Source organism: Sander vitreus, chromosome 3 (assembly GCF_031162955.1).
Source record: "Sander vitreus isolate 19-12246 chromosome 3, sanVit1, whole genome shotgun sequence".
Taxonomy (NCBI): Eukaryota; Metazoa; Chordata; class Actinopteri; order Perciformes; family Percidae; genus Sander; species Sander vitreus.
The window spans coordinates 426,040-453,439 of NC_135857.1; the positions used below are offsets into that span (position 1 = coordinate 426,040).

At 40.6% G+C, this 27,400-nt stretch overlaps 1 protein-coding gene across 1 annotated transcript; it reads left to right on the forward strand.

Moving 5' to 3' along the window:
• Window positions 1–1,039: 1,039 nt before the first annotated feature.
• hnf1ba (HNF1 homeobox Ba) lies at window positions 1,040–15,950 on the forward strand. The gene is made up of 10 exons (XM_078242933.1): window positions 1,040–1,442; window positions 3,417–3,616; window positions 3,973–4,240; window positions 4,337–4,554; window positions 10,642–10,796; window positions 11,981–12,107; window positions 12,201–12,383; window positions 12,880–12,998; window positions 13,401–13,445; window positions 15,930–15,950. The coding sequence occupies exons 1-10, from the start codon at window positions 1,063–1,065 to the stop codon at window positions 15,948–15,950; spliced, it is 1,716 nt and encodes a 571-aa protein (XP_078099059.1). The 5' UTR covers window positions 1,040–1,062.
• Window positions 15,951–27,400: the final 11,450 nt, after the last annotated feature.

The window sequence follows — 27,400 nt, forward strand, 5'->3', positions numbered from 1 at the left end:
TTTCAAATATGTGCAAAGTGAGATCAAACTGAGGCGTTTCCATGAAGGGACCCAGGTGGTTTCTATTGCACCTGTCATTGTGCGCAGATAAGAGACAATTTAGGCCATTTCAAACTTTTAAAAGGGATTCTTGTCCCACGTTTTCAAGGTATAGAGTAGCCTATAGGCTACTGTAGTTACACCAGAGCTTGCATTTTAAGTTAAAAACTAATACAACATGCCTATTTCATTATTACTGTAACTCTAAAGATAGAGCTCCATTGATTTTTTTTTTTAGAGATTATTAATACTAAATAGTGGCTGCTTTTTCAAAGAAAGTTGAAAAACGTTTTCTAATTCGCCTACTGCATTACAATTTAAATACATAAACATTTCTGTATGACCCCTTGATGTGAGACTATTTGCCTAAAACTAATGAGATTAGGCTTCTCTAAAGGAAACAAACACCTGAATTAATGAGGACAGCAACAAGAGCTCATTAACACCTACGATTATCCCATTAGGCAATAACGAGTGCACTTAGCCTAATAATGTAGCCTAAATCAAGTCCTTTAATAAGTTAAATATACATACACATTCATTCTCGGAGAACTAATTATTATAAAACTACAATAACAGAGCCATCGGTGTGAATATATGTGCAGCCTTTCTTAGAAGTTTTTATGGCATATACAACAGGGTCCAAAGTCCATGAAAGTTTTGCTGATAAGGGGAGCCAATAAAAGCAGCAGTACAGCAGTGTAAACACATGTCTACCTCGGCCCAGAGCGGGCCGTATTCAGTGGATTTACATAAGGCTCCCATCAGCCGGCCCACTCATTACCACGTTTTATATCCCCCTGCACTCAGAAAGCATCATGACAAAGTAGCTGCATCCTGCTCTTCAACAGGGAAGTGAAGCAGCTTCTCGGAGCAGGTGTCAGCAGCGGTAAACTCCCCCAACACTGGAGCGGAGAGCAAGAAAGGAACTTTATTTTGACTTTTTTATTATATCCCTCTATATATCCTTCCATTTTCCCCTCTGCTGCAGCGCGCACACAGCAGGCCTATGTTGTGTTTTTAATGTTCTCTAAAATGGTATCCAAGCTGACATCCCTGCAGCAGGAGCTCCTCAGCGCCCTGCTGGACTCAGGAGTTACCAAAGACGTTCTGATCCAGGCCCTGGATGATATGGACCCCAGCCCGCCGGGCTTTGGAGTAAAACTGGAGAACATATCCATGTCCCCCGCTCCTCCTCACAGCGGCAAGATGAACGGGGCGGACGCCGACTCCAAGCCCGTCTTCCACACGCTCACCAACGGCCACAGCAAGGGCAAGCTCTCCGGGGACGAGGGCTCTGAGGACGGGGACGACTACGACACACCGCCGATACTGAAGGAGCTCCAGTCGCTCAACACGGAAGAGGCCGCCGAGCAGAGAGCGGAGGTGGATCGCATGTTATCGTAAGTGTTCATACTTTATCCAAGTTTTTTTTTTTTTTTTAAGTGTAAAAAAAGTTGAAAATGTAGGCTAAGCGCATTATGAGGGCTGACATGAGAAAGTGACTACGCGCTCGGGGTTATTCTGTTTACTGTTTACAAATGCTCATGTTCGTTTTAAAGGTTATAAAATGAAGCATACATTTAAATAAATTGGCCTTTTATAGGCAAAAGGCCTTTCCCTTCTTTGTTTACAATTTTAAAATAACCCGCCGCGGTTCTGTTTTCACATTCTAGTTACTAATTATGCACATGGATTATTATTTCTTTACCTTTGGAAAATATCAGCTGAACTTAAATCTATTTATTATTAACTAGGCTATATACATATACTCCACCTCCTAACGATACAAATCCGGCAAAGGCCGACATGGAGAGAAAGTGAATCGAAACAACTTCTGGCTGAGAATGTATAGGCTCAAAAACGAGTAGCATGTAATATTGAATATTATTAACACGTTTGATAAATATAGTAATAGCCTACTGTACATTAATAATACTACAAATAATAATAATAATAATAATAATAATAATAATAATAATAATAATAATAATACATTTTGATTTATAATTTGTTCATGTGTCTGTCATGCCAAAAACAAATATGAGTTGGACACCTGCAATCCCTTTATTCCACTCAGAGCACTTGATTCACTGTAAAAGTAATATGTGAGGCTGAAACAGGACCGGAAGAATATCAAAACTAACCCACGTGTAGTTAAGTTATTATTAATTTTATTCTATAAATCATCAACTGAAAGATACACAGTGGCGTGTGAGAGTGAATGGAGATCTGGTTATTCATTGTCAAAAGTTATAAACTAACATCTCCCACTTAACCTGCAGACTTGTGTAGGCCTCCACATTCTCCTAAACAAACAGGCGCGTGTACATTTGCTACAGCTGCCGCTGTCAGCGTGTCTGCTGATCTCGGGTTGCTCCGTTATACCTCCGCACAGCTTTTCTTACATTTTCTTGCTGCTACAGAAATGTGACGTTATTCCCTAATGAATAATGTGAAGGGCTTATTCTACAGGTAAGAACATGTTTTAATGCTAAATTCATATATGGGGTCAAAGTTAATATTTGTGCAATATGTAGGCCTATAGGCCCTAAATGTTATTTCTTAAATACGAAAAAACTAATTTTCTTTTAATGAACTTCGCATTTCTTTGAGATTAAAATCTCTAATTTTACAGACAAGTATATGACTATACCGTCACGTAATCCTGACCTCAAATTATTCTTAATTGAGAACGAGTAGGCCTATGTATAAATATATATAGAAAATATATGCTGATACCAAGTTTTTATGCAGTACATTTTAAAAATAGCATACAGAAAATCTGACAAATAGCTTTTTACCTGAATATTAGCACAGGTTTTGTCAACATCCTCAAGATTGGTCAGACAGTTTGGGGGTCCTTTTTTAATTTGCATTTTTTTGTCTACCCTTGCATAAAATTTACACAAACATTATCTAACTGTTTCCAGGCTCAAATCATGTGTTGAGGCAACAAATGCTAAGTCCAAGTTTCTCAACCTGCCTGAATCCACTTCAACTAACTTTTGATAAAATGTAAAGCCTACTGAACGGGCTACAATGATCCAGACAACAGGTGGTCAGTGAGTGGACTTGTTACCCTTTAAACTTGAGGCCTTGAAAAACGGTGAAGCTAAAGAAAAGGAACAAGTTCATGTGTGTTTGATCAGAGTATTTCGTAGATTTTGTTAAAGGCATGAATACACAACTTTTACTCTGGTTACACATAGCATTGCGTCATTTTATTTACATTAATTAAATTGACCAAAAAACTTTAATTCAGCCATAAAATGTGAGTAAAGGTCTTTTTGCTCTTTACTACTTCCCTCTAAAAGCTGCATGTAGTCCAGTGGTAAAGTGAATGTTTTGTGCTGCTGTGTTTTATCTGAACCCAGAGAGGATCCATGGCGTGCTGCCCGCATGATCAAAGGTTACATGCAACAGCACAACATCCCCCAACGGGAGGTGGTGGACGTTACAGGACTGAACCAATCTCACCTCTCCCAGCATCTCAACAAAGGCACGCCCATGAAAACACAGAAGAGAGCGGCCCTCTACACCTGGTATGTCAGGAAACAGCGGGAAATTCTCAGACGTAAGTTAATATTTGAGTTTCTCACAGCGTCGCCCTGGCCTGTAATGTGTAGTTGACAGCAGCACTGCACTTTATTTGGGTTTCAAACCTGCAGGGATATCAAGTTGGGTTGGACATTTTGTCATTAGGCTGGATGACATAAACATGCACCTACAGTAATAGGCCTAGACTACTGAATACTGAAGTTTGTCATGACGCATCTAAAGGAAAAAATATTATTTGTTGATTTATAAAAAAAATCACTATCATGTGTCTAACTAACTTCTCCTTTTACAAATCTGTCTTTTCTTTTTGTGGTTTTGCAATAAAAGAAAGCATTTTGAAATGTATTGAATGTACCTCTTCTTGTTTTGCAGAGTTCAACCAGGCAGTGCTAGGCTCTGGCAGCAACATGACAGACAAAGGCAATCAGGATCCGGTGTTTTTTTTCCCAGAGTTCAACCCGTCCGGTCAGGGCATGGGTCCGCCTGGTGAAGAGGTTGGCAATGAACCCTCCTGCAAGAAAATGAGACGTAACCGTTTCAAGTGGGGGCCTGCGTCCCAGCAAATCCTGTACCAGGCCTATGAACGGCAGAAAAACCCCAGCAAGGAGGAGAGGGAAGCGTTGGTAGAAGAGTGCAACAGGTAGATAAACATGACACCTTCCTCTACGTTCTTAGAAAAATGTTACCCAAACAATATCAATCCTAATTTTTCACCTTGTTCACCTGTTTTCTGCAGAGCCGAATGTCTTCAGAGAGGCGTTTCCCCCTCCAAAGCTCAGGGCCTCGGCTCTAATCTGGTCACTGAAGTGCGAGTCTACAACTGGTTTGCCAACCGGCGTAAAGAGGAAGCCTTCAGGCAAAAGCTGGCCATGGACTCCGTTAGTCTACCGCCCCACAGTATGAACCCTCTGCTGTCACACAGCTCGCCACATCATACCAGCATTTCACCTCCCAGTAAGATGCCAACTGGCGTTGCTTTGCATGCAGTTTAGCATCACACAGAGCAGACAGAATGTGACTTGTCTTTAAAAGAGTACTCCACCGATTTAGTGTTGCACTCCTTTAACATTGTCAGATAGTTTAAAAAGAAAAGTTTCAAAATCGATACAGCACAATCCAAGATATTGTATTTTTCATTCCATGCATTATTCATCATTGTCTGAACCAGTTGCCTACATTACTTACATTACTACAAAACTTTTCAAGACCTTTAAACAGACTTTAATGTGTAAAGCTCCCTTTTATGGGTCACATGCAGATTCATCGCTTATGTTAAACAATTCCACATGACTAGTGACAGAGTATGCATGAAAATATACATTAACATCAGTTTACAGAGAAAATGTACGATGTTTACGCCTAAATTAGAGATAATTGTGCAAAGAATTGCATGATTTAGTTTCATTCGGTGTGAAAATACAGTCAATACTGTCTAATGTAACATGGTTAGAAGCACAGTTGATGTGATCAGAGAGGCAGAGAAAGAGGGGGCAAGTGATCAATGAGCGTGAGTGAGTGAGCTGAGCAAATGCCATTGTTATTCTGATCTTTGAAAACACACTGAGAACAATTCACATTGTACCTGCAATCTCCACTCCAAAGTCAGCATGGAGAAGCATGACACAAAGGGCAGCAATCCTGTGACAGGCCAGGGTCAGGCCAGGGGCAGTGAGGGGGGGACAGACACATCCAGATTTACTCAACATTACGCTGTCCTTTCCACATTTCCACCTCCCATGCAGGTTGCTAATGACTCTGCTCGGAGAGTCTCCAGAACAAGGAAATGCTGTGCATTATTGCTCTGACCATTTCACCCTGACCTGTTTGCATTTGGAGTAATTAGTATTGACTGAGTCTACCTGGTATATACGACATAAAAACAAAGCTAATAGGCCTCACAGAGCATTATCCTCCGTGTCATCACTCACCCTCCATAAAACTGTGATTTGAGAGTCCCACTCAGAGTCTATTGTTGTCCTCTCGTGTTCGAACATGAGGCAAGCTTTGAAGGGAAAGCAAACTGTTTGCCTTGGCTTGCTCTTTTACCTTTGGTGATTGTCTGTTTGCTTGAGTTTTTTTTCTTCTTGTTGCTGAGAACACCTGACCAGGCATTGACCTCAGGTGTCCAAGCCAGAGGGGTCAGCGATAAGGTTGCATGGCGGAAAAGACTTTGCTCCCCTCAAAAAACCCTCAGCTGGCTGCTTACAAGGTGTCCTGCTGGCATCCTGCCGACAGCATCAGCTGTTTTTCAGTGTCAGCCCCTGGCCTGACAATAATATCCCAGCAGGGCGTCTCATTGCGTTGCTAGGGCACGGCCTGTATTATGCATGCTTAATGGACAATTAAAATCCTTTGCCACTACATCTCCCAGACCTTTGATTAGGGGCTCCTCTGACTTCTACTCTCTATACTCTCCCTCAGCAGGAGGTCCCATTGTCTGTGGTGTATTAGAAGACTGCAGTCACTGTAACCTAGGTTCATTTGTCTCTGCTGGGCCTTGAGGAGGACTGATTTTAAAGCCTCCCCCCTTCATCTTTATGGGCATTGGTATAGTTGCTGAGGCTGGGTGCAGACTTGAAGCAGCAGGAGCTGTCCACTGGAGTATTGGCTCTTTTCTGGCCAGACAGGACTGATGACCCCTTCTTCGCCTACAGAGAAAGCTAGTCACCCCCCTCCTTAAACCGTCGCCACACCTTCGGTCATACGAGGGAGGTCACTGCTGGGTCGGATCAAAGAAACTCCTCTTACTTTGGGAGTTTTTATTGATTCTGTTTCAGTTCGTTGATCAGTTGGTCACAACTGGATAGACAATCAAACAGTGTGGCGTGCAGTTTTGGTGGTGACCTTTTTTACTTACAGAAATGAAACAGATTTCAGGCAGATGACATAGTTTGTATTTTACTTACTGTTTATCCACTCATAACGTTTACTGAGCTCAAGTATTCCATTTTATTCACGCCATTGTACTTTGAAACATTAATCTCAGCTTAATCTTGGACATTTTAGCGTCTGGGGGCAACGGCCAATATTTCCAAGCAGGTCTATCTGCAGGTCCACAATACTACAGGATACACCTACTACTTGACTCGCCCTTAAAACGATCGCAGTTGGGTTACGTTTGTAGGCACCAAACTATGTGGTTAGCTTTAGGCACCAAACTAAGTTATATTATACGCACAAAAACTACATGGTTAGGTTTAGGAAAAGATCATGGTTTGGGTTTAAGGTTTTGCACTGTAGTGGAGTGGGCGTGTCTTGTAGTAAAGTGGGCGGGTCATGTACCGAGAGTGCAGTTAGATCCCAATATGTTGACTAGATCAAAACTTACATATGTACTGTATGTTTACAAATATTAGATTTTCTTATGCAAAAATAATGTATTTCTATTGTATGTTACCTTGTACTTTTACTCCACGAAATATTGCACTTTTCACTTCACTATATTTATTTGACAACAACAAACTTTTCAAAATATGATATTCTTACAAAATATTATGCATAGCTAAGGATTAAACTATTGGTTCAAAACCAGTTTGCTTACAAAAATCAGAGTCTGATTATGGCCCCTTGTCAATTTCCAGATGTCTATGAGTTATAGATGTTCCACTACAGACAATGTTCCCCTCTAAACCTTTTTTACAACATTTCATAGAAAAAACACAGATTATAGAAAATTCATAAAAATGCGTGTTGCAGAACTTTATTTTAAATTTTTTCCTGCCCCATTTATCATCCTTATTTAACCCCTCACATTTATCTCGTGACCCCTTGGAGGGGGCCAACCCCTAGTTTGGGAACCATTGTGCTAATCTACGTCATAGTATTGAAGTGGTTAAGACTAGCTACAACAGTAAGATGCTGCTTACAAATGTGTACATCGGTAACAATCTCATAATGTAAAATATAATAATATTTAAGTCACAGGGGCAGTTTTTCAGTACTAGTAAGTACTTTTACTTTGGATACTTTAAGTATATTTTGCTTATACTTCTGTACATTTACTGTGTAGAATATGAATGCAGGAGTTTTACTTGTAATGGAGTATTTTAAGATTAGTACTTCTTCAATCACTGGTAATTTGCCAGCTGAAGTCATAAAAATTGAATATTGAATCATTGCCGTGTAAGCTGAGCTGCATCGTTCTACACGTTACAAAACTAGCAGACTCAGAAGTTCCTGATCAGACACAGTAGTAGGGGGGATTATCCGTGGGTTGCGTTGGTTTCCGTCACCTCAGGCTAGCTTGAAACAAGACACACACAGAAAAGGATGGCCTAGGTCTGCACTTTCCACTGCTCTGTGTCTCCTAGAAAGCCACAAAGAAGAGACTGGATACGTCCTGCAGAGACCCAGGAGGTCTGTCATATGCAGAGGCACTACAATGAGCACTGCCTGGGGTTGGGGAGGCAGGCTTTGATATTACATGGGTCACACAGGGAGCTAGAGCCTTTTAAACCTGCTCAAGATCCTTGCTACCACTCCCCTACTGAAGTTCTCGCCCTCCCCCTGCTCTTTAAAAGGACGCCTCAGTTTTTCATGGATTGTCTCATCTTGCCAGTGCAAAATTTTAGTTTTACGGAATTTCCAACTTAAATTATTATTATTATTATTATTATTATTATTGTTATTATTATTATAAGTGCTTAGTGACTTTAAGTGTGTCTGCAGAAAACCTGCTTCCTAGAAACCCAGAGTATCTTAGTTTAGATTGTTGAAGTCCTCCGTACTTACTACTAGGTTCCCTGCAGCTGGAATTACAGCTGAACTCAAAGAAACTGAATAGCATCCTTTTCTCTGTCTGACACTTTAAGAGGTCGCCCAGCTTTGAGATAACTGCCTTTTTATGAGTCCTCCTCTATTGTGTGGCAATGGGGGTCATGAGTCCAATGGAGTGCTTTATTGTTCTGCGTCAATGTTTACAAGGCGCGGTGGAGTGTTGTGGGGTTGCTAGTATGTTCCTGAAGACAATATGAAGTCTGTGGGCTGAACAAAATGGAGGACAGGTACTCTGGAGGATGAAATATGGTGCTGTGGCATCAGGCATCGTGGTATCTGTATTTCAAGTGTCTGTAGTTAAAGGAATAGTTCAACATTATGGGAAATATGCTTGTTTGCTTTCTTGCTGAGAGTTAGATGATCGATAACACTCTCATGTCTGTCTGTTAAATGTGTAGCTGGAGCCTAAAGACAGTCAGCTTAGCTTAGCTTAGCTTAGCTTAGTTTAGCATAAAGACTGAAAGCAGGGGGAATCAACTAGCCTGGCTTTGTCAAAAGGTTAAAGAAAATCTGACTAAAGTTACCAGCATCTCTAAAGCTCAGTAGTAACATGTTATATTGTGTTTGTTTAATACAAAATCATATGCAAATTTAGTTATTTTTGGACAGAGCCAAGTTAGCTGTTCCCCCATCTTTATGCTAAGCTAAACTAGCCGACTGCTGGCTGTAGCTTTTTTTTTTTTGGCCACCTACATGAGAGCTGTAAAAATCTCTGCTAACTCTCAGCATACTTCCCAAAATGTCAAATTATTGTTTTAAATGTACGGCATCTTATGCAAGATTATTATGATTACTGCAGTGATATGCGTTGACATATAGCTTACATGAATCTGTACACATCCACCAACTACAAGAAAGATTAATTTGCAGTATTTTAAGATAAAAGATTATGCCTATTTGTTTCCCTGACACCTGAGGCAAACATTCAGATCTGCAAACACATCCTGTTCCAGTTTCCAGCACTGACAAGAAATCAATGCCCCCCTCATTGGTCACATTTAGTGTCAGCGCCTCTCCCTCCCTTTTATCTCAAAATGGCTGTATGTCAATGCCTCCTGTCATGTCTGACCGACTTCGGCAGGGCATTCAAGCTGTCACACCTGGGTCAGGGACGGAGGGCTCGGGGAAGATGGGAGATCTGAGTGTAAACAGAGTCTGTCTCTACACTGTCACTGAGGGAGGGACGCTCTAGAGAGCATAAGGCTGAGACCACAGGATAAGAATGTGTTTGACATTGCTTGTTATTGTGTAATGTTTACTCTGTTGGTATCAGAGGGGGCCTGCATCGGCAAACAGGCATTTGATTGTCGGTAGTGGTGGGGTGAAGCATTCCTTCGGGCCACCAGTGAGAGACAACACTGAGTCTAGACACGAGATTAAGGGATGGCACTAAAAGAAGAATTTCATTTTTATTGCAACTTCACTCTGAATATGTGAAAATTGTATGAAAAGTGCATTTACTCAAACACTGTACTAAAGTAAGATTTTTAGATCCTTTGTTGATTTGCCACTTCATGCTTATACTCTACTACATGTTAGAGGCAAATTAACTTTTTTTACTCCACCATATATAAACTTCCAAAATACACTTCTTAGATCGTTTCATTTAGGCCGAAAGAGCTACAATCACAGGTTAGAGAAGTTTATGTAGCAGAACTTTTCTTCTGTCCTACCGCAATAATCATCTCCCCCTCACATTTATCTTGTGGCCCTTTAGAGGGAGTCTGACCTCATGGTTGGTAAATCACTGGACTAAACTACCAAACTGTATATAACTGTTATAACTAGCTCCACCTCGAACCAGCTACAACAGCAAAATGCTGCTTTTTACATTGATACATCGGTATTCAAAATCTGACAGTGTAATATTTACCTATATAACACTTGCAGGGGCCATTTTTCTGCAGAATGAGTACGGTTACTTCTACTTTAAATACATTTCGTTTAAAATACTGGTTAAACTTCACACTGATGTAATTACGATGGGTAACATTTGTTTGCTGATCAGATCTGATAGGAGTTCTGCTGTTGTGAGTCAGTGAACAGAGTGAATGGCCTTGGCTCAGTTACGCAGATAGCAGCAGACGGGTCACTGTGTTTGTTTGCTCTGTCCTCCCCTGTCTGAGTCAAAGAGCAGGTTGATTGGAGTGACAGCGGCGTTTCTCAGCACAGAACCAGGCCGACGCTGCTATCTCTCTGCCCCACATAAGTGTTACAGTTGTATGACACGACAGGTGAAACTAACGTTCTGTCTCTCTCTCTCAGTGCGTTACAGCCAAGGCCCCGGTGAGGTCACCTCCTCCACGGCCATCAGTCATCACAATAGTAACGGCATGGTGACCAGCCAGTCGGTGCTTCAGCAGGTGTCTCCGGGAGGATTGGACCACAGCCACAGTCTGCTGTCACCTGACGTCAAGATGGTGAGTGAACACACCTGAGCCTTCATTGCCTCAGATTAGATAAGACCTGGCCTGCTATTAGCATAAACGTACAAAGCACAACAGAGCAGCACAATTAGCACATTGTGCTGCTCTGTTTGGAAGGTGGAGCCGGGTTGGCAGGCCATGGCTGGACTAACCTTCACCAGAGTGTACCAGGCATGTTCATCGCTCAGCCAATAAACCTGACAATGAAACATTCTGTTCTTATTGATTAAATGCCTCGAAAAGAGGAGCCACAGGTGGAGCGCTGCTTGTTCTGCCACTGAAATGACGCCAACATTTGATTATACCCCATGGTTTTTTGTGTGTGTCTACTTCATAGTTTCTCCCTTCTGCCCTAGTCCAATATTTGATCAGTGACAAGGAAACCTGTGCATGGGCCCAAAGCGTTTGAGTGGTGGTGCAACAATACTTCTGATATGTGATGTGTGATTTACTGTCAAAATAGAATATAGAATATTATTCTTCTTTGACCAAAATTAAAAATTCCCATCAACCAAAAATTAAACCATCTAAACCACTTAACTGGTCACTTAAAGTCATGCAACATATTAAAAACTATTCACTAACTTCCCTGTCAGATCAAAATACTTCTGCCTTTTGAAGCGGCATTATGTGAAATGACCACAGCAAGGGCAGGCAGTGTTGTGTGCAGCAGGTCAGAGCTGACAGTTTTCTCATTTGCTGATGTGTGTTTTGCTGGTCTGTCCTCTGTGAGCAGCTGGCAGTAGTCAAAAAGTCGCTCCTGATCCAGTTAGCCATTACTGTAAATGCAGAGATGTTGTTTTGCAAATATGCACGTAAGCATTCGTATGAACCAGCATGCAGGTACAAATACGGTCAATGTGCTACACAAACTCATGCACAGTCTTCTAGCTGAAGTTTTTTGTATGATTATTTCTTCTTTACTTTTTGTTTCTTATCAGTGTTTGCTTGTGTATGAGTGGAGTTACACAAGTGTAGTGTTATACAAAAGAATCTAAACTAAATCAACATTTACTTCTGTTGTTTGTTTAGTAGCCAACATCTATTTCACTTTGAAAATACATTTATGTGAATTGAGATAGCAGACACTAACTCTGAGTGTTGTAGTCTGTTATAACAAAATATTACAGCAATAAATCAGTTCTCAAATTGTGTTTGTTTCTTTCATCTCTCCCCAGATTTCAGGTTCAGGTGGAGGACTTCCTCCAGTCAGTACACTGACCAACATCCACAGTTCCCATCACAGCCATCAGCAGACACAGAACCTCATTATGCCTCTATCTGGAGTCATGGCCATAGCACAGAGTAAGTCCTTCATCCCTCCAGAAAAGAAGTGAAAGTCATTGAATTTATTTCATCGTGACATGGTTCGACTGAGGTTTCGCTGCGTCTCACTAGGTTTAAACACATCGCAATCTCAGCCGGTGCCAGTGATCAACAGCGTAGCGGGCAGCCTTGCGGCGCTGCAGCCGGTGCAGTTTTCCCAGCAGCTCCACAGCCCCCACCAGCAGAGCCTGATGCAGCAGTCCCCCAGCCACATGAGCCAGCAGCCGTTCATGGCTACTGTCACACACTCCCACAGTCAGTAACACTCCTTTCTACTTTACTAATCTTCTTTGTATACAAGCCTCTATTGTGCTTTGAAAATCAGTTATATCATTGGTGCCCAACCTTTTTGGCTTGTGATATCACTGGTATACAGTAGATACTGTAGTGTCAACAAGGCAAGATCTTTTAAAAAAACAGCCTACAAAACACCCTCTTCACCCTATTATGATCTATTAGGTTCGGTTTCCTTACCCAAATTCAATTTTGGTGTCATGCATGGACACATCTCTGCTCACATGACGACAGAAGTCAAATCTTTTGCCGTGTCTGTCAATACCAAAAGAAGAGCTCCACTCACAAATACTAGATTTTAGATCAGATCTTCTTCTTCTCTTGTGACTTTGGTATTTTCAGGAATTAAGCTAAGTGGCGCTGCTCAACATTTTTATGTCCCCCTTCATATACAGTTTTTAAAAACATTCATGTACAAGTGTGGAAATCAAACTATCTGTCTGACTTTGCTTTGCAGTGTATCCTCACAAACAAGAGCCCCCACAATATTCCCACCCGTCCCGTTTCCCCTCGGCCATGGTGGTCACAGACGCCAACAGCATCAGCACCCTCAGCTCCATGTCCTCAAGCAAGACGGTCAGTCCTTAGTCAGTCGCATCATACCGCTACAGTTAGATGCATGTTCTCACCTCTGTCTGGCTGCCACTGTGGGATTTAGATCGATCAATATGGGGGTATTTTCATGAGAATCTAAGATGTTATTGTAGTTTTTGTTGTAATTCTTACATTTAGCAACAGGTAGTACTATCTTTTCATGAAATCTCTCTTTTAAAAAGTACTGTAAACACTTTGATTAGCTCTCTCATCACCTATTGATACACAGAAGTCCCCCTCACCCTGTTCTGATTGAGAGAAACAACACTATTGAAAGCACACACTGACAGCAGGAACTACATCGTGACAGGGAGAAGTGTGTGTGTGTGTGTGTGTGTGTGTATTGTGATTGTGTGTTGACTTGTTTAATTCCTGTCACATTAGGACGGTCCCGTAAACAAGATGGTGCAACTTGGGGGTCTCTCCTGGGTAAATACAATTTTATTAGTTCAGTCACGCAGTTGAAATAAGTAAAATCACCAAAATGGCATACAAATCACATCATTTATGTAGCCGTGCATACTGCTTCTTTTACTTCCTTTAGTTTTTGTTCAGGGCTGCTGCTGATGTTCAAATGCTTTCATGTGGCTCCAAACTAATAGACCAGACAGATATATGGATGGTATACTCCTCAGAATTCCTATTTCCTCTTAAACAGATGTCTAATCAATCACATGCTCGCTCAGCCTGAACGCCTTGATTAATGCTGCCTCCATTCACTTTCCTCTCCCTGGTGAGAGTTACCTCTGCGATCAGGAAATGAGCCCCGCTGTTAATCAAGGTTCTCCAGCCTTGTGTGCTGCTACTTTCCTCCATGCTACAGTGAGGCTCGAGATGAGATGGGCTGGGTGGGGAATAATTACACCTCTTCCTCTTTCCTACTTCTCCCTGCTCTCGGTGATCGCTCTAGCCTGAAATGTTGTCCACAGTGCGTTCACACGCTCAATTTCCCACGCTGAGGCCGAGCACTTGTACCGACGCGCTGCTACTGACAGACAGATGGGTTGATGGGATGAAAGTGCGGTGTACCTTCACAGGAGGCAGAAAGTAAAACAAATCTCTCTGAGGCTACAAAATGTAGGCCCATTTTGGTCAGGGTTCTGCTCTCTCTCGGGGGACAATCAGAGTTTATTGATACACTTCTGCAAAACAATTAAGGTATATGTTGTGATAAAAGCTGTACCCTGTGGTGGAAAAAGTATTCGTAAATAATAGGTCCACCACTACTACTACAATACTATACTAAACTACTAGACCTTATTTGTGATAACATACTCAAGAACTACTTTAACCATCAAGTACTGTAGGAATTATACAGATGGAATGGTTTTAGATATTTGATCGACCATAAATGTTTCCGATTTATGTAAACTAAAGATTGACGTGACAAGAGGCTGCTTTTTATAAAAAGTCACAACCAAAAACCATTGGTGTCATCTTTAACAATAACATTGTAGGGCTCAAACTGAGAATTATTTTGTTATCAATTACTCCACCACCAAACCGCCAATTTTTCCTCAATTAAGTGTTTATAAAAACATTAGAAAAACTGAGGTGACTTCTTTTGTGTAACTAACTAGAATTAAAACTATTTAAAAGCAATCACATTTTTGGCCTTTTTTTAAAACTTATTTTCTGTCAATCAACTAATTGATGGATCCACTGATCCACTTTACTTTATAAGCATATCTCCTGTTTCTCTTAATATGCCAAGTAACTACTCACTACATCTGTCAAAAAATGAGTGCAGTAAAAAGTACAATATTATCCTCTGAAATGTAGTGGACTAAAAAGTATTAAAAGTAGAAGTACCTTAAAATTGTACTTAAGTGCAGCACTTGAGTAAAAGTACTGGTGGTTACTTCCCACCACTAGCATCACCACCCTGTGGCATTTCACAAACACATTTATTTAGAGAGCAATTAGCTAGCAGGCTCTCCCAGGTATTTTCTTATCAGGGCTTTATTTGGACGGGGCAGCCTTCTTCTCATGACACGACCAGCATGCTCAGACTTTATAACACTCATTGTTTACAGAGAACCCTCCATTATACCTGAGTCCATTTCAAACTCACCTCTGCTCAGAGCCCGGCGTCTAATGACTCAAGTCTTAGCAGCGGGTCAGCTTTATCAGGTGAAGCTGTTTGCTGGCCGCAGGGTCACACCAGGGTCACCTGCCTCTATCCCTGGAGAGGCAGGGGAAAAATACATTCCACAAACAATCTAGAAAACACAGAGCATTTCAATGGAAACAGGGCTTTTGAGAGTCAGGAGAAGAGGGATGGGGAATGTATTTGGTCAGGTGTGGCACCTGAAGGTGCAGGGGGGATGTATTTACCAGTGGTGGAAGAAGTATTCACATAATTTACTTACGTAAGAGTACCACACCATATAAAAACACACCATTATAAGTAAAAGTCCTTTACTCAATCAACAACATATACTTAGTTAGACTAATATCAAAAGTAATCTAGATCCTGTCAGTGTTATATTTTTGAATCATGTAATGTTGTAGTTGATCATGGTGGAATTCTACCTAATTAATCTATAACAATGCATGATATTTTATAGACTTATGATATGTATGTATACTCTAAATTTGAAAGTAACAAGTAACTGTAAGCTACATTTAGTGGAGTAAAAATGATAATATTTCCCTCTGAAAATGTAGTGGAGTAAAAGTATAAAGTAGCAAAAAATGGAAAAACTTACTATAGTAAAGTATATCAAAGCTATACTTTGTTACTTTCCACTACTGGTATTATTATATAGGTTTCATTTGTCACTTTCAGGCAGCCTTGATGCACATTATATATATATATATATATATACCTGTGTTACTGGACAGCTTATATTTATTGTTTTATGTAATGCAGGCCTACTTTGTCTCACATTTCTCTCCTTCTTCTTTCAGTGTCCTCTTCAAGCTTGGTGAGAGCGTCCACCTGACTTCCTCAGTGCCCGGCAACGGGAGCACATTTTTCCACCTTCTCCCCGCGGTAACCATGACAACTCTTAATAACCAGGAACGGCGGACTGGATGATGAGTCAGTCAACAATACGAGAGGAGTGGCGACGGCTGTGGGCCATGCGGTGAAAATGGGAAATGGGGACAGAGTGGGGGGGGGGGGACTCATTGCACCTGAAAGTGAGGAGACTGGATTCCCCTCCGCTGCACACACATGATCAACAAGGATGATTTTAACACAATCTTTGAAACCAGTATTCAGTTTTAGGTAAGAGTTCTTATGCCCCTGTCATCCTCTTTTCTGACATTACAAAAGGAACAAAAACCAAGCACACAAAAAGTGCCCAGAAACTGTGGTGGTATGGACTTGAACGAAGGCTCTGGCAACTTATATATTACACTCTGATTTAAGGTGGAAATATGAAGACAACCTAAAACTAACAGAGACAATGATCCGCCTCTGTGAAGGCTGAAAGACTCACAATAAGTTCCTGGATGCCTACACAAATTGCTTTGCACGTGAGCAGAACTGCGTGACAATCACAATAACCCTGTATTGATCTTGTGCATGCATTTGACATTCTTACTGGGCTTTAAAGGAGTCTTCCATGTTATTTTTTCACACTCAGTTTTACTGTGCTTGCAATAGTGCAGGCGATGAATGCGAGGGATTCATCATTTCGAGTTGTTCAATGTGTATACTGTGATTGAAAAGACTTTGACAATCTTGAAAGGACTATGCAATGCGTCAATACGCAATGCTTTGTAAAACTGGACTCTGCACAGAACTCCGGGAAATGAATATGCACTATCAGTGAAGTCACCAACAATTATACTTATATTTACTGTACTGGAGTTGCTGTTGATAAAGCTGCCTGTAAAATAACACAAAAGCAGATGGATGGATGTGTGACAAAAATGCCAAAGAATACGAGTCAGCCTGCAATGTCTATGGAGGGAGACTGACTCACACACTTTAATGCGGCCCTTCCCCTCCATGTTGTTCGCACACAGGTTCAGGTGAATTTCAGGAATGGGTCTCACCCTCTTCCTCCTACTTCTCCCACTTCCTGCCTCAATGTGAAGAGATACCAAATAGGACAAATATTGTTAATAACTCCTCATCATACATCATGGCGGCACGACCCCCCAGGGTTAGAATGAAAATATTGACATCTTAGTCTGGTATTTTGTGAAGGAGAGAAACATGAAAGAGGGCAATGTTGTGATAGCAGCTGCTCTAATCATACAGGAATCCACAAAGACTGAGAAATGTTGGGGAGAGGAGCAGCTGCTGTGGGTATAGACACCCACGCTAACAGTATCACACCTCTTCATAACTAGCCAACATCAGATTGTTTCACCCTGCTCCGTGTGTCAGTGAACAGGCTCAGTGGCATGTCGCCTGTTTGAAAAAGTGCTCGCCCTGGCTCTTTTTTGCAAAGTTTCATGCTTCTGTTTTCCCTCCAGTCAACATGGATGAAGAGAGACTCCTTTACGAGGCTGCGAAGCGCCATCTTATTTAATCCACAGCTAAAATGGCGTTAGTTAAAAAGAAATAACTTAGACACTTATTTGCAGAGGGAGAAATCAAAAAGGCAGCAAAACCAAATCCCATCACTCATCACTCTGTGACATTGCTGGAAGTATATCTGGACAATTCTTCTCACTCCATCTACCAGAGTTACACTCGCTGGCTGTATGTTAGGAAGAGGTGTAAAAGTTTGTTCGGACAGAAGCGAACTACCTTCTGCATAACTTTGACTGTTGGACCGTTTGTGTTTAGTCTAACTAAGTAACTGTACAGACGTTAGCTACAGTATAAGCTCACTAGCAACAGGCGTGCAGGAGTGTGTCTGTGTGTGTTTGTGTCCAGTTTATCTCATTTTCCCATCGTCTGTGTACTTAGTAAGCAAAGTTCTGTCCGAACAAAGAATTCAGTTGCAGTTAAGCTAAACTTAACTTAGCTGTACAATGATGAGAAAAGTTGAAATGAGGACCAAATTTGGCATCAAGAATCACTATAACCACCCATGTTTTTATGAGACAAATATGCCATTTTGACTACTGAACCCTGTGTATCATCAGTGTGCCAGATCCAGTCTCCTGTTCAATATTAGGTCACATTTGTTATTATTATGTTGGTTGGCTTGTGACTGTTATTATAGGCACATCTACTGCCATCTGATCAGAGGGCACTCATACAGGACATGATTTTATTTCTCCTCCTAATGTATTATTTTTGTATAAAAATTTAAATCAATCATAAATCACTATTTATACTTTTTGAGAAAATGTTGATATTTCAAGTAAATGTTTTTTTCAAAACGGATACATGCTTTTGATTATTTTGTGTGCACAATGTAAGGATTAGAGATAGATAGATAGATAGATAGATAGATAGATAGATAGATCACAATTCATATCATAGTATAGTATCTATAATATAGTAAGTTTTTTTTAGTCTCTATTAGATGCAGACATTAAACAGACATTTAAAAAGATGTAATAATACATAGAAACAATGATCAGGAATAGATATATGGATAGACAATGATCAGGAATAGATATATGGATAGACAATGATCAGGAATAGATATATGGTTAGAAACCTCTCTGAAAAGAAGTCTATCTTGCTGTATTATTACTATTATGGAGTTTGTCTATTGCAGTAGAGCTCAGTTGAACCATTTGATATACTGTTGGAATGTCGATTGGCCTAACACATTAGTAAGAATCCATATTTTCTAATTATAATAAACATGTTATATATTTATCGTACAATATGTTTCTAATCTATGTAAAAACTTAATCTGCAAAGTAATGTGTATAGATGTAAAATACATGCCTTGGGGGAAAAAAAAACTTTCACTACTGAAATGTAGTGGAATAGAAGTATAAAGTAACAAAATGGAAGTGCAGTACTTGAGTTACTTTCCACCTCTGCAAATGTGTTTATAGCCTCTATAAGATGTGGTGTTGCTAGGTGATAAGACAATCAGCCTCTTTGAAGTTCATAGATCTAAAGTGCACATTACATTTCAAGGAATGAGTTCATTGAACCTGACATGTTGATAGCATAATTCATTTCAGTCTTTATCTGGTACTGACACAGAGCCCAGTGTAATATATATATATATATATATGAAATATTGTTTGATTTTAACATACCGTATCACATAGCTATAGAGTTTAATTTAGTTTTTCACAATATGCTGCAGCTGTTCAGGCAGTATCTTAGCTGTGTGGCCCAGGCTGTTTTCTTCTGTCAAATAATGTATTATAACATCTGTTAATATATATGAGAATGAGAGAGGTTTTCTTCAAAACTATAAAAAATGCAAAAAGGTCCATACAGTTACTTTAACAATGTGTTATCTAAATGATCAATTCAGATTTTCATCAATTTATTTCACAAAACAGACTTCATGGAATTTTTTGTGTAATATCTGTATATGAAGTGTGATTTAAGCCAGTCAGTTTTCAGACTCTTTGGTCTGTTCTGCTTACATAAAAACCTTTATTATATATATATATATATATATATAAATAAAATATCTATTATAGCCACTTTAAAGACATCATCTTTAACAATAACGCTTGGATCATGATAAAACTCACCACCAAAACTTAAAATTGTGATCTCTATCACTTGGGAATGCCTTGACTCTGCCTTTCTATCCCTGTGTTGACCTGCAGCCTTCATTGTGGAGCCCTGCTGTTTGAAACCTTGTAATCCACTGATGTTGCTCTATTTGGTTTTCAATGAGGCCTTTGATTTTCAGACCCAGGAAGCCTCTAAAGATCTGACCATGTCTCTTTTACTATTTTCTCTGAAAGAAACTGAAATACTGAAGACTCATTAGCATCTGTAAGAGTTTGAAACACAACACTAAACTCTCTAAACATGACATTTAAATCAGCTGTGAATTAGGGTTTGAATACACGCTTGATTCATTGGCAGGTTCTTGGACAACTGTTAGAATGTGGTAATAATTTTCCGGTCTGCTGACCAATTAGTGATAATTTCATCCAGCTTATTGTATTGTTAAGGCTCTCTCCAGGCTCATCTCCCATGTGTTTTAGTCTTGTTATTTGAGGATTGGACTTGTGCTTATACACTTTTAATGGTATCAATTGATACATTTTATTCTTACCTTACAGCTAACTTTGAATGAAATACAATCATCATTTTATATAATAATCTCAGCCATCCGATGTTCTGATTATACATGCACATGATCAACTTGCAGATGGACACTTTATTTTTTTAATGTCCATTTCAAAACAGATTTATTTTACACCAGTGTTTTATAATAGTGCAATGCCTGTTGAAAACGAGCCTGTTGGGAATGGGAATTTGCTAGCAGTTAGCTGTTTGGGACCAGGCTATTTCAGAGAATAAAAGCTTTTATTCTCAAAGTCACATCGCTGATGCTTGAAATGTTTGAGTCTGCTACAGTGTAACTCCGGTCTCTGTCTTCATCTGTTCTTTAATGTACGGTAGCGAGTGAGCTGTACCCAGCATGCTGTTCAGCGGTGTAAGAGTTAATAGGGGCCCCCCTCTCACTGCACTACACTACACAGTATGTACATAACGCACTACTTATACATATTTCCTGTAGATCTCAAGAGCTCGCACTCAACACTGCACTTCTTTGGGTCCTCAGCAATTCACAGGCAAAGTGTGAAGTCGATTTGATGAACAGTTGTCAGGAAAATCAAAGGACAGACATACAGACAGAGACTCCTTTCATTTTAGTTAGATTACACACGCTGAATGTTAAAACAAGAAGTGAAAGTTATAACAAGCTGCCACTTGCTATTCTGTATTAATCACTCAGTCAGACAATTCATTTCTGGGGAAATTAAAGGAGAAATCTTTAATCTTTACCTGAATCTTGATCACTAGATGTCACTGAGTACTGTCGATAGGAAAAGGAATGACCAAAATCGGTGCTAGCAAACTGGAGTTGCTGCAGCTAATGGCCAGAGCTCCCAGTTAGCTAAAATGCCAGTTGTCGGGGCATCTTATAAAGAGTGCCTTTGTGCCTCTTAACAGACACAAAATGCAATAAAAATGTCTGTGCAACATGAACAGGGCCCTTACATGACAACAAGATGCGTTTTCAACTCAGACATTGTGAAGAAACCGTTTACATTTTGTACTGTCACCTGACTCTTTCTCCATCGGTCGCGTCACTGAAAGCCCAGAAGAGTCGATCACCGAGGTCATGCCTTTGCGACGAAAACTAGGTAAATAACTAGGAAAAAAATAGGTAATTGAGCACTGTAGTGGTTATGACCATATCAGTGACTATGTAACTACATGAAAACGGTCCCAATGATGCCTGTGGCTTGCACAGTAATAGTGTTACTGAAGGCTAGCTCTAGTCTCGCGCTGAAGTCCCATGGGATAATACCCTCCGATCTGCACACTACCATTACCATTAGTTTACCATTTCCTGCAACAAATGAATTACCACCACATGACGAAGACATGACCTCGGTGATCGACTCTTCTGGGCTTTCAGTGACGCGACCGATGGAGAAAGAGTCAGGTGACAGTACAAAATGTAAACGGTTTCTTCACAATGTCTGAGTTGAAAACGCATCTTGTTGTCATGTAAGGGCCCTGTTCATGTTGCACAGACATTTTTATTGCATTTTGTGTCTGTTAAGAGGCACATAGGCACTCTTTATAAGATGCCCCGACAACTGGCATTTTAGCTAACTGGGAGCTCTGGCCATTAGCTGCAGCAACTCCAGTTTGCCAGTTTGCAGTTTGCAGTTTGCAGTTTGCTATTTTTTTTCCTATCGACAGTACTCAGTGACATCTAGTGATCAAGATTCAGGTAAACATCGGCCGGATTTCTCCTTTAATGTTTTCAGTGATAAATTAATCTTTATTGCTCCATGCCTTTGAGCAGGAGGCACTAGAACTCATGTAGGCATTCCAGCCAACTGCAATAATGTGAATTAACAAAAAAGAAATACTAAGTATTACACACTGCTAATTCAAGTATGGTATCATTAAGACTAAGAATTATATTAGTTGGAAATCTTTTTCAAAAATAAGCTGAATGTAAAGTGTCATTTCTTGTCACCTTTAACTCTGCATCTTTTCTGTAAATAATTACTAAAACGTTTGATCAACATGCCCAATTGTGAGGAGCCCCTTTAGTGTTCACAAACTGATCAGAATGAATTTGTCCACATGCAGGGCAGATCTTCCAGGAAGCTTCAGCCAGTCTTCAGGACACAACTCCTTCAGTTTTATAAGATAATAGTCACCTCCTTCATAGCTGTCCGGTGGAGCGCTGCATCTGTCCGATCAAAGCACAAAACTTCCAGGGAACAGAGGATCATTGACTCTCCCTTCACGTCTTGTGAGACGACTGGCATGGCTCCCAGGCAGCGGAGCGTAAAACAGGAAAGGTCACGACTGATGCAGCCTTAACTTTGGCCAGACGAAGTTCATCTGGGCAAATGTCAGTCAAAACATGATGTCTTCAAGAAAAGTTTGACTGCTAAAGTATATTCCTTCACCCAAGATTCAAACTAGTTCATCACTTTTTAATGTATTAAGTTATTAAACTCTGAACCAGCTTGGCAGACATTTGCACAAGTTCAAGCTTCTTACTGTCATCAGCTTTAACACTATGAGACACATACTGTAAAACATACTGCAGTAAAACCATAAATACAGCTACTGCTATCACTGACACATAATGGTTGTATCGCTATTATCGTGAAAGTATTGATATTTTTGTATGGTGATGGAAAGCAGCTTAGGTGGTTCCATCACACCAAGGTAGTGATGTGTGTGACCTAAAAACCTATCGGCCAATATATGTAAGATGCCCTATTGGTCTAAAATCCTAGCATCGCTGGTCAACCAACCAACAATGTGCCTTTGTGGAAGAAAATAATATATTAGGCTTTATTAGAATATCATAATCATCATTATAAGAAGGGCTTGCTAGGTATTCCTTATAGTATTGATTGAATATATACAATATGTATGTCATATTCATGTAAAGTCAGTGTCGTCCTAACAAGTCTCAGTAGATACATCATAACAGTCTTAGCATCTACTTAACTTTGTTTCCTCTGTGTACGTTGTGTCCTCTAATGTCTGATTACTTTGTCTTATTATGAAAGGTTCACTAACATAACAAGGCAAATAATGAATACATGGGTACATATAAATGTATAAAGCATTAATAATCAAATTAGTAGCAATCCATAGACAGCTTAATAATAACTTATGAAAGTCATTTTTATGTTCATCGACTGATAGGCTCAGTGTTAGAAATTGTTTTTTAGACATGAATTTACTTTTAAATTTTTTTATGTTCGTACAACATTAAACCCCAACCATTCTGCATTGTATTTAAAGTTAAAAAGTTAAAAATGTATTTAAAGTTAAATAGAGCTCATTTTGTCAGTAGAATGTATTTCTTTAACCTTTATTTATACCAGTTAAGGTGGCTGAACATACAGTACATACTCTTTAATGGCAACACCTCTCAACAGTTTAGTAGAAAGTTAGAAGCAAAATAATGGGAACAGACTGACTCAGTCTGTTCCCATTATTTTGCTAATAAAACTGACAGTAAACAACCTCAGTGAAAGCAATCACAAAAACATACAAGTAGAGAAGAAGAACTAGAGAGCAGATACAAGAAGAGGACACCATGCACACTAAATAGAGATCTGGTGCTCTGTTGGAGAGTGTAGCTCTGCTGCAGCAGTGAGTGTGGTGATGATGGCGGTGGACCCACGGTTTCAGTGTGGTCAAGGACTCAAGAGGTCAACACGAGGAGCGAGCTGACACACCCGGGGAACAGAGGAGAGGGCCAAAGAGACAGAAAGTGGAAGCTGCAGGGTGAATGTGGCCGTGTGTTTAGCAGAGCCAGAAGAAAGGATACTACATCAACTCCAGCTGGAGCCCAAGGGGTTAATGGATAAGACTACCCAGCAGGGGTCAAGGGTCAGGAGGCCACTCTCTGCCAGGGCTAATTGGTCACTGTGACCAGAGTTAACGCCAACCTTTCTATGGAGAAATACATACACATGTATGGAACTGCTCTGACACAGGTCTTCCATCAAAAGCCCGCATCAAGGAGGCCTCTGTTGTGCTCCTGCACAGTCATGGAGATCAGTCAGGTCTCCGTGGTAACAATCAGTACCCTTCGGCGTACATCAGCACCGGCACCACATACAGTGACAGCTAGGCCTGGACGTGTGAAAAGATGGGTGGCTTTTGATCTCAAGTTATTTCATTTAGTTCACTTCAACTCATTAGCATTCACTTTTTTTTTTTTTTTTGCTTTAATATGGAAGATGTATGTGAGAAGTAATTTACCCAAATCTATAATTGGTACTGTAATGCTTTTGAGCTTGTTTCTTTCAGTGTTCATCAAGTATTAGAAAAGTATAATACATACACAGTATCAGAGAGTATTTCTTGAGGATACTACAGAGATTTACATTTTTGTTTAAAGTATTAGGCACATTTGTACAGAATATAGCACTATTCATACAGTTGTCATGCAGTTTCAAAGTGCTTTGCAGATATTTAAACTTTCAAAAGGGATTGAAAACAAACTTTTGTTAATCTGCACACCTGAATATTTCATGGTTTCATGATATGTCAAGTGTTTTTTTTAGATACTTTTTTTGGCCTTTAATTGATAGGACAGCTGTAGACAGAAAAGGGGGAGAGAGGGGAACGACATGCTGCAAAGGAGTTGGAATCAAACCCTTGCCGCTGCGGTAAGGACTGAGCCTTGGTACATTGGGCGCATGCTCAACCAGGTGAGCTGCCAGGGCGCCCTGTAAAGTTTGTTTTTCTCCTGAATAGTTTTAAATATGCCAACTTCAATGGCCACAGGAAGATCACCAGTTCTCCATTGCCTAACTTTAGATCTTTAGCTTCTACATAAGTGAGATGTAACACACAGTGTTACGAGACGTGACAGAGGCTGGTAGCAGAGCAATCATGGCAATGAGAGCGTTTTAAGCTTCGTGGCTTTTTGCTGGACGGCGCTCTGAGCCAGGCAGACACAAAGCTGACAACCTCACAGATGGATGCGGTGGAGATGACCTCATACATACACGCAGCGGACCGCTGTGGACTTGTGTCGGTCGCATGGACATGCAAGGATTTCCAGAAAAGAGGCTGCATGTGTCTACGATAATGCACGGACCATCATGGCTGCGCGACCGGTACAAGTTGATACCGACATTACCGGCATCCAGCGCCAATGTGACATCAAAATGACGCAGATCTCGCTGGCGCACCAGGATTTTGAGTGCGCGAGCAGAGGTCACCACTCTTTTTTTTTCAGTGGTGGCCAACAAAGCGGAAACAGGAGGCCTGAACGAGGTTGCCGACAACGTGATGCCAGGACTCTCAGAGTGACTGCAGGTCTCTCTGGTAAACTTACTGGGTTAAGATGAGTTCTTTGATGGTGAATGACCATGGCTTGATCCACCAAGTAGCTCATCCAATCAAATCCAAGCATCGACGTCAATGCTGCTGCCAGTTCTGCCGTTGTTTACCTTTTTCTTCTTCTTCTGGTCGGTAGAAATAGCAAAGTGGGCAGCCTTTCTTCATTAGTGCCCCCTCTGTTCAGGAGAAGACTGCAGCTAGCGTCGCGACCACCAAGCGTGAGTATAAACAGTTACGGCGATCCAATGACGTCACATTTGCGCGCGCCAGGTCGGAAACGGCTAGTGTACTGAACGTTTGACGCCGATGACCTGCTGATGTGCATTCAACCCGCGCTGGACTCGTTCATAATGAATCAGCCGTTACTCTGTGAGGAGAGAATCCAGTCTGCAGTGGAGTTCAGACACTTCACTGATAAACCAGAGATCAGCTTTATGGTCAAAGATAGTTTTTGTATAATTAACTTCAGTCTCTGCCAGAGACGCCTGCTTTTAAAAGTAACGTAAAAGTAAAAAGTTACTTTCCATGGGGGCTAACTAAGTAAAGTAACAGATTACTTTTTTAAGAAGTAACGAGTAACGAGCAAACACTACTTTTTAAAAGTAACTTCCCCAACACTGGTAACACATGATTCAGAGACATGCGTTTGTTGAGGGTGCATATTACGTCCTCAATTTTGTCTTAAAATAAAGAAAATACATTTTTAAATATATTTTTTTGTGAAGGCAATTCATAAAAATGTATTACCTGAAAATGAAGATTATACCTTCTCTCATTTACAACGTAAGACCTGTCAGAAGCATGACCTTTAGAATGTGACACATTTTACATTGACCTTATGAGCCTGTCATGTGCTTGATGCCAGACTCATTAATCCTTTAATGACCTTGTTTAATATTTAAATGTTTAAAGGAAATTCACTTTGTCACTTTCCAAGAAAAGCCCCGGAGAAATGAAGCGTTTTATGGCTCTCTATGGGGGATTTTACCTGAAAGAAATCATGTAGAATAAACAAGCATTAAACTAAATATAAGGACAACATGAGGTCTTTCAGATAAGCTTCTGCATGCCAAAAGTACAATTACAAATTTACTCTATTTGCATCTTAGGCTGAAAACCTGGTTTGAAGGAATCCTGACAGATTGATGTTGTCATGCTGATGCTGTCACAGTCCTGATGCTGGACAGGTTAATGATTTATGGGGAATAGTGGGATGCCCAGAATGGGACCCGGGTTAATGGTCACCTTTCTTGCCAGAGCTCCTCTCTGGGGGGCTGCCCACAGCCAGTTCATATCCAACTGTCGAGGGGACGTGACTGACTGACTGAGTTGGCTGGCCTCCAGCTAAACCCGGCACACAGCAGGGAGGGAGCCCACGATCTGCTCTCAGAGAAGAGGAGGGGACAGGAGACTGACGAGGCCTAATCGTCTTTTTAATGAGTCTGAATAGAAGCAATAAAGAGCAGCAAAAAATAATCTAAACAATTGAGATGAGCTCACATAAACAAACCAAGCACACAGATGATAATTAAAGTCACCCTCCACTCAAAATGTGGATGTTTGCCCTTCACTGTGCAGAATGATCTTTGATAGACTATTTTCACATGTATCATGCTAGAGAGGGAAAGTTCTCTCTGCTCACCTTAAAGCAACTAAAGAATAAAATAAATAAAACGTAATTTATATTATATTATCCCAAGGGAAATAGAATATTATTTTGGCCTACATAAGTGTCTATGAGGAAGGAGGGCATTGACTGCAAGACTTTGCCTGGGAAAATGTAATCTTCTGGTGTGCTAGCAGTACATTGTTTTGTCTGATTTTGAGGGGAATTGGACCCTAATTTTAGGCTACATGCCTACTGTAATTAGGCAAAGCTTTGTATCAGTGGCGGTCCGGGGGTGGGGGGCAAGGGTGGCCAGTGCCCCTGTAATATTAAGCCTTGACCCCCCTCTGG

Excerpts from the sequence above, each read along its gene's own strand:
- hnf1ba (XM_078242933.1), top strand. The coding sequence starts at position 1,063 with ATGTTCTCTAAAATGGTATCCAAGCTGACATCCCTGCAGCAGGAGCTC. Across the intron at positions 12,384-12,879 it reads TACTGTCACACACTCCCACA|TGTATCCTCACAAACAAGAG; the intron begins GTCAGTAACACT and ends TTTGCTTTGCAG. Across the intron at positions 12,999-13,400 it reads CCATGTCCTCAAGCAAGACG|GACGGTCCCGTAAACAAGAT; the intron begins GTCAGTCCTTAG and ends CTGTCACATTAG.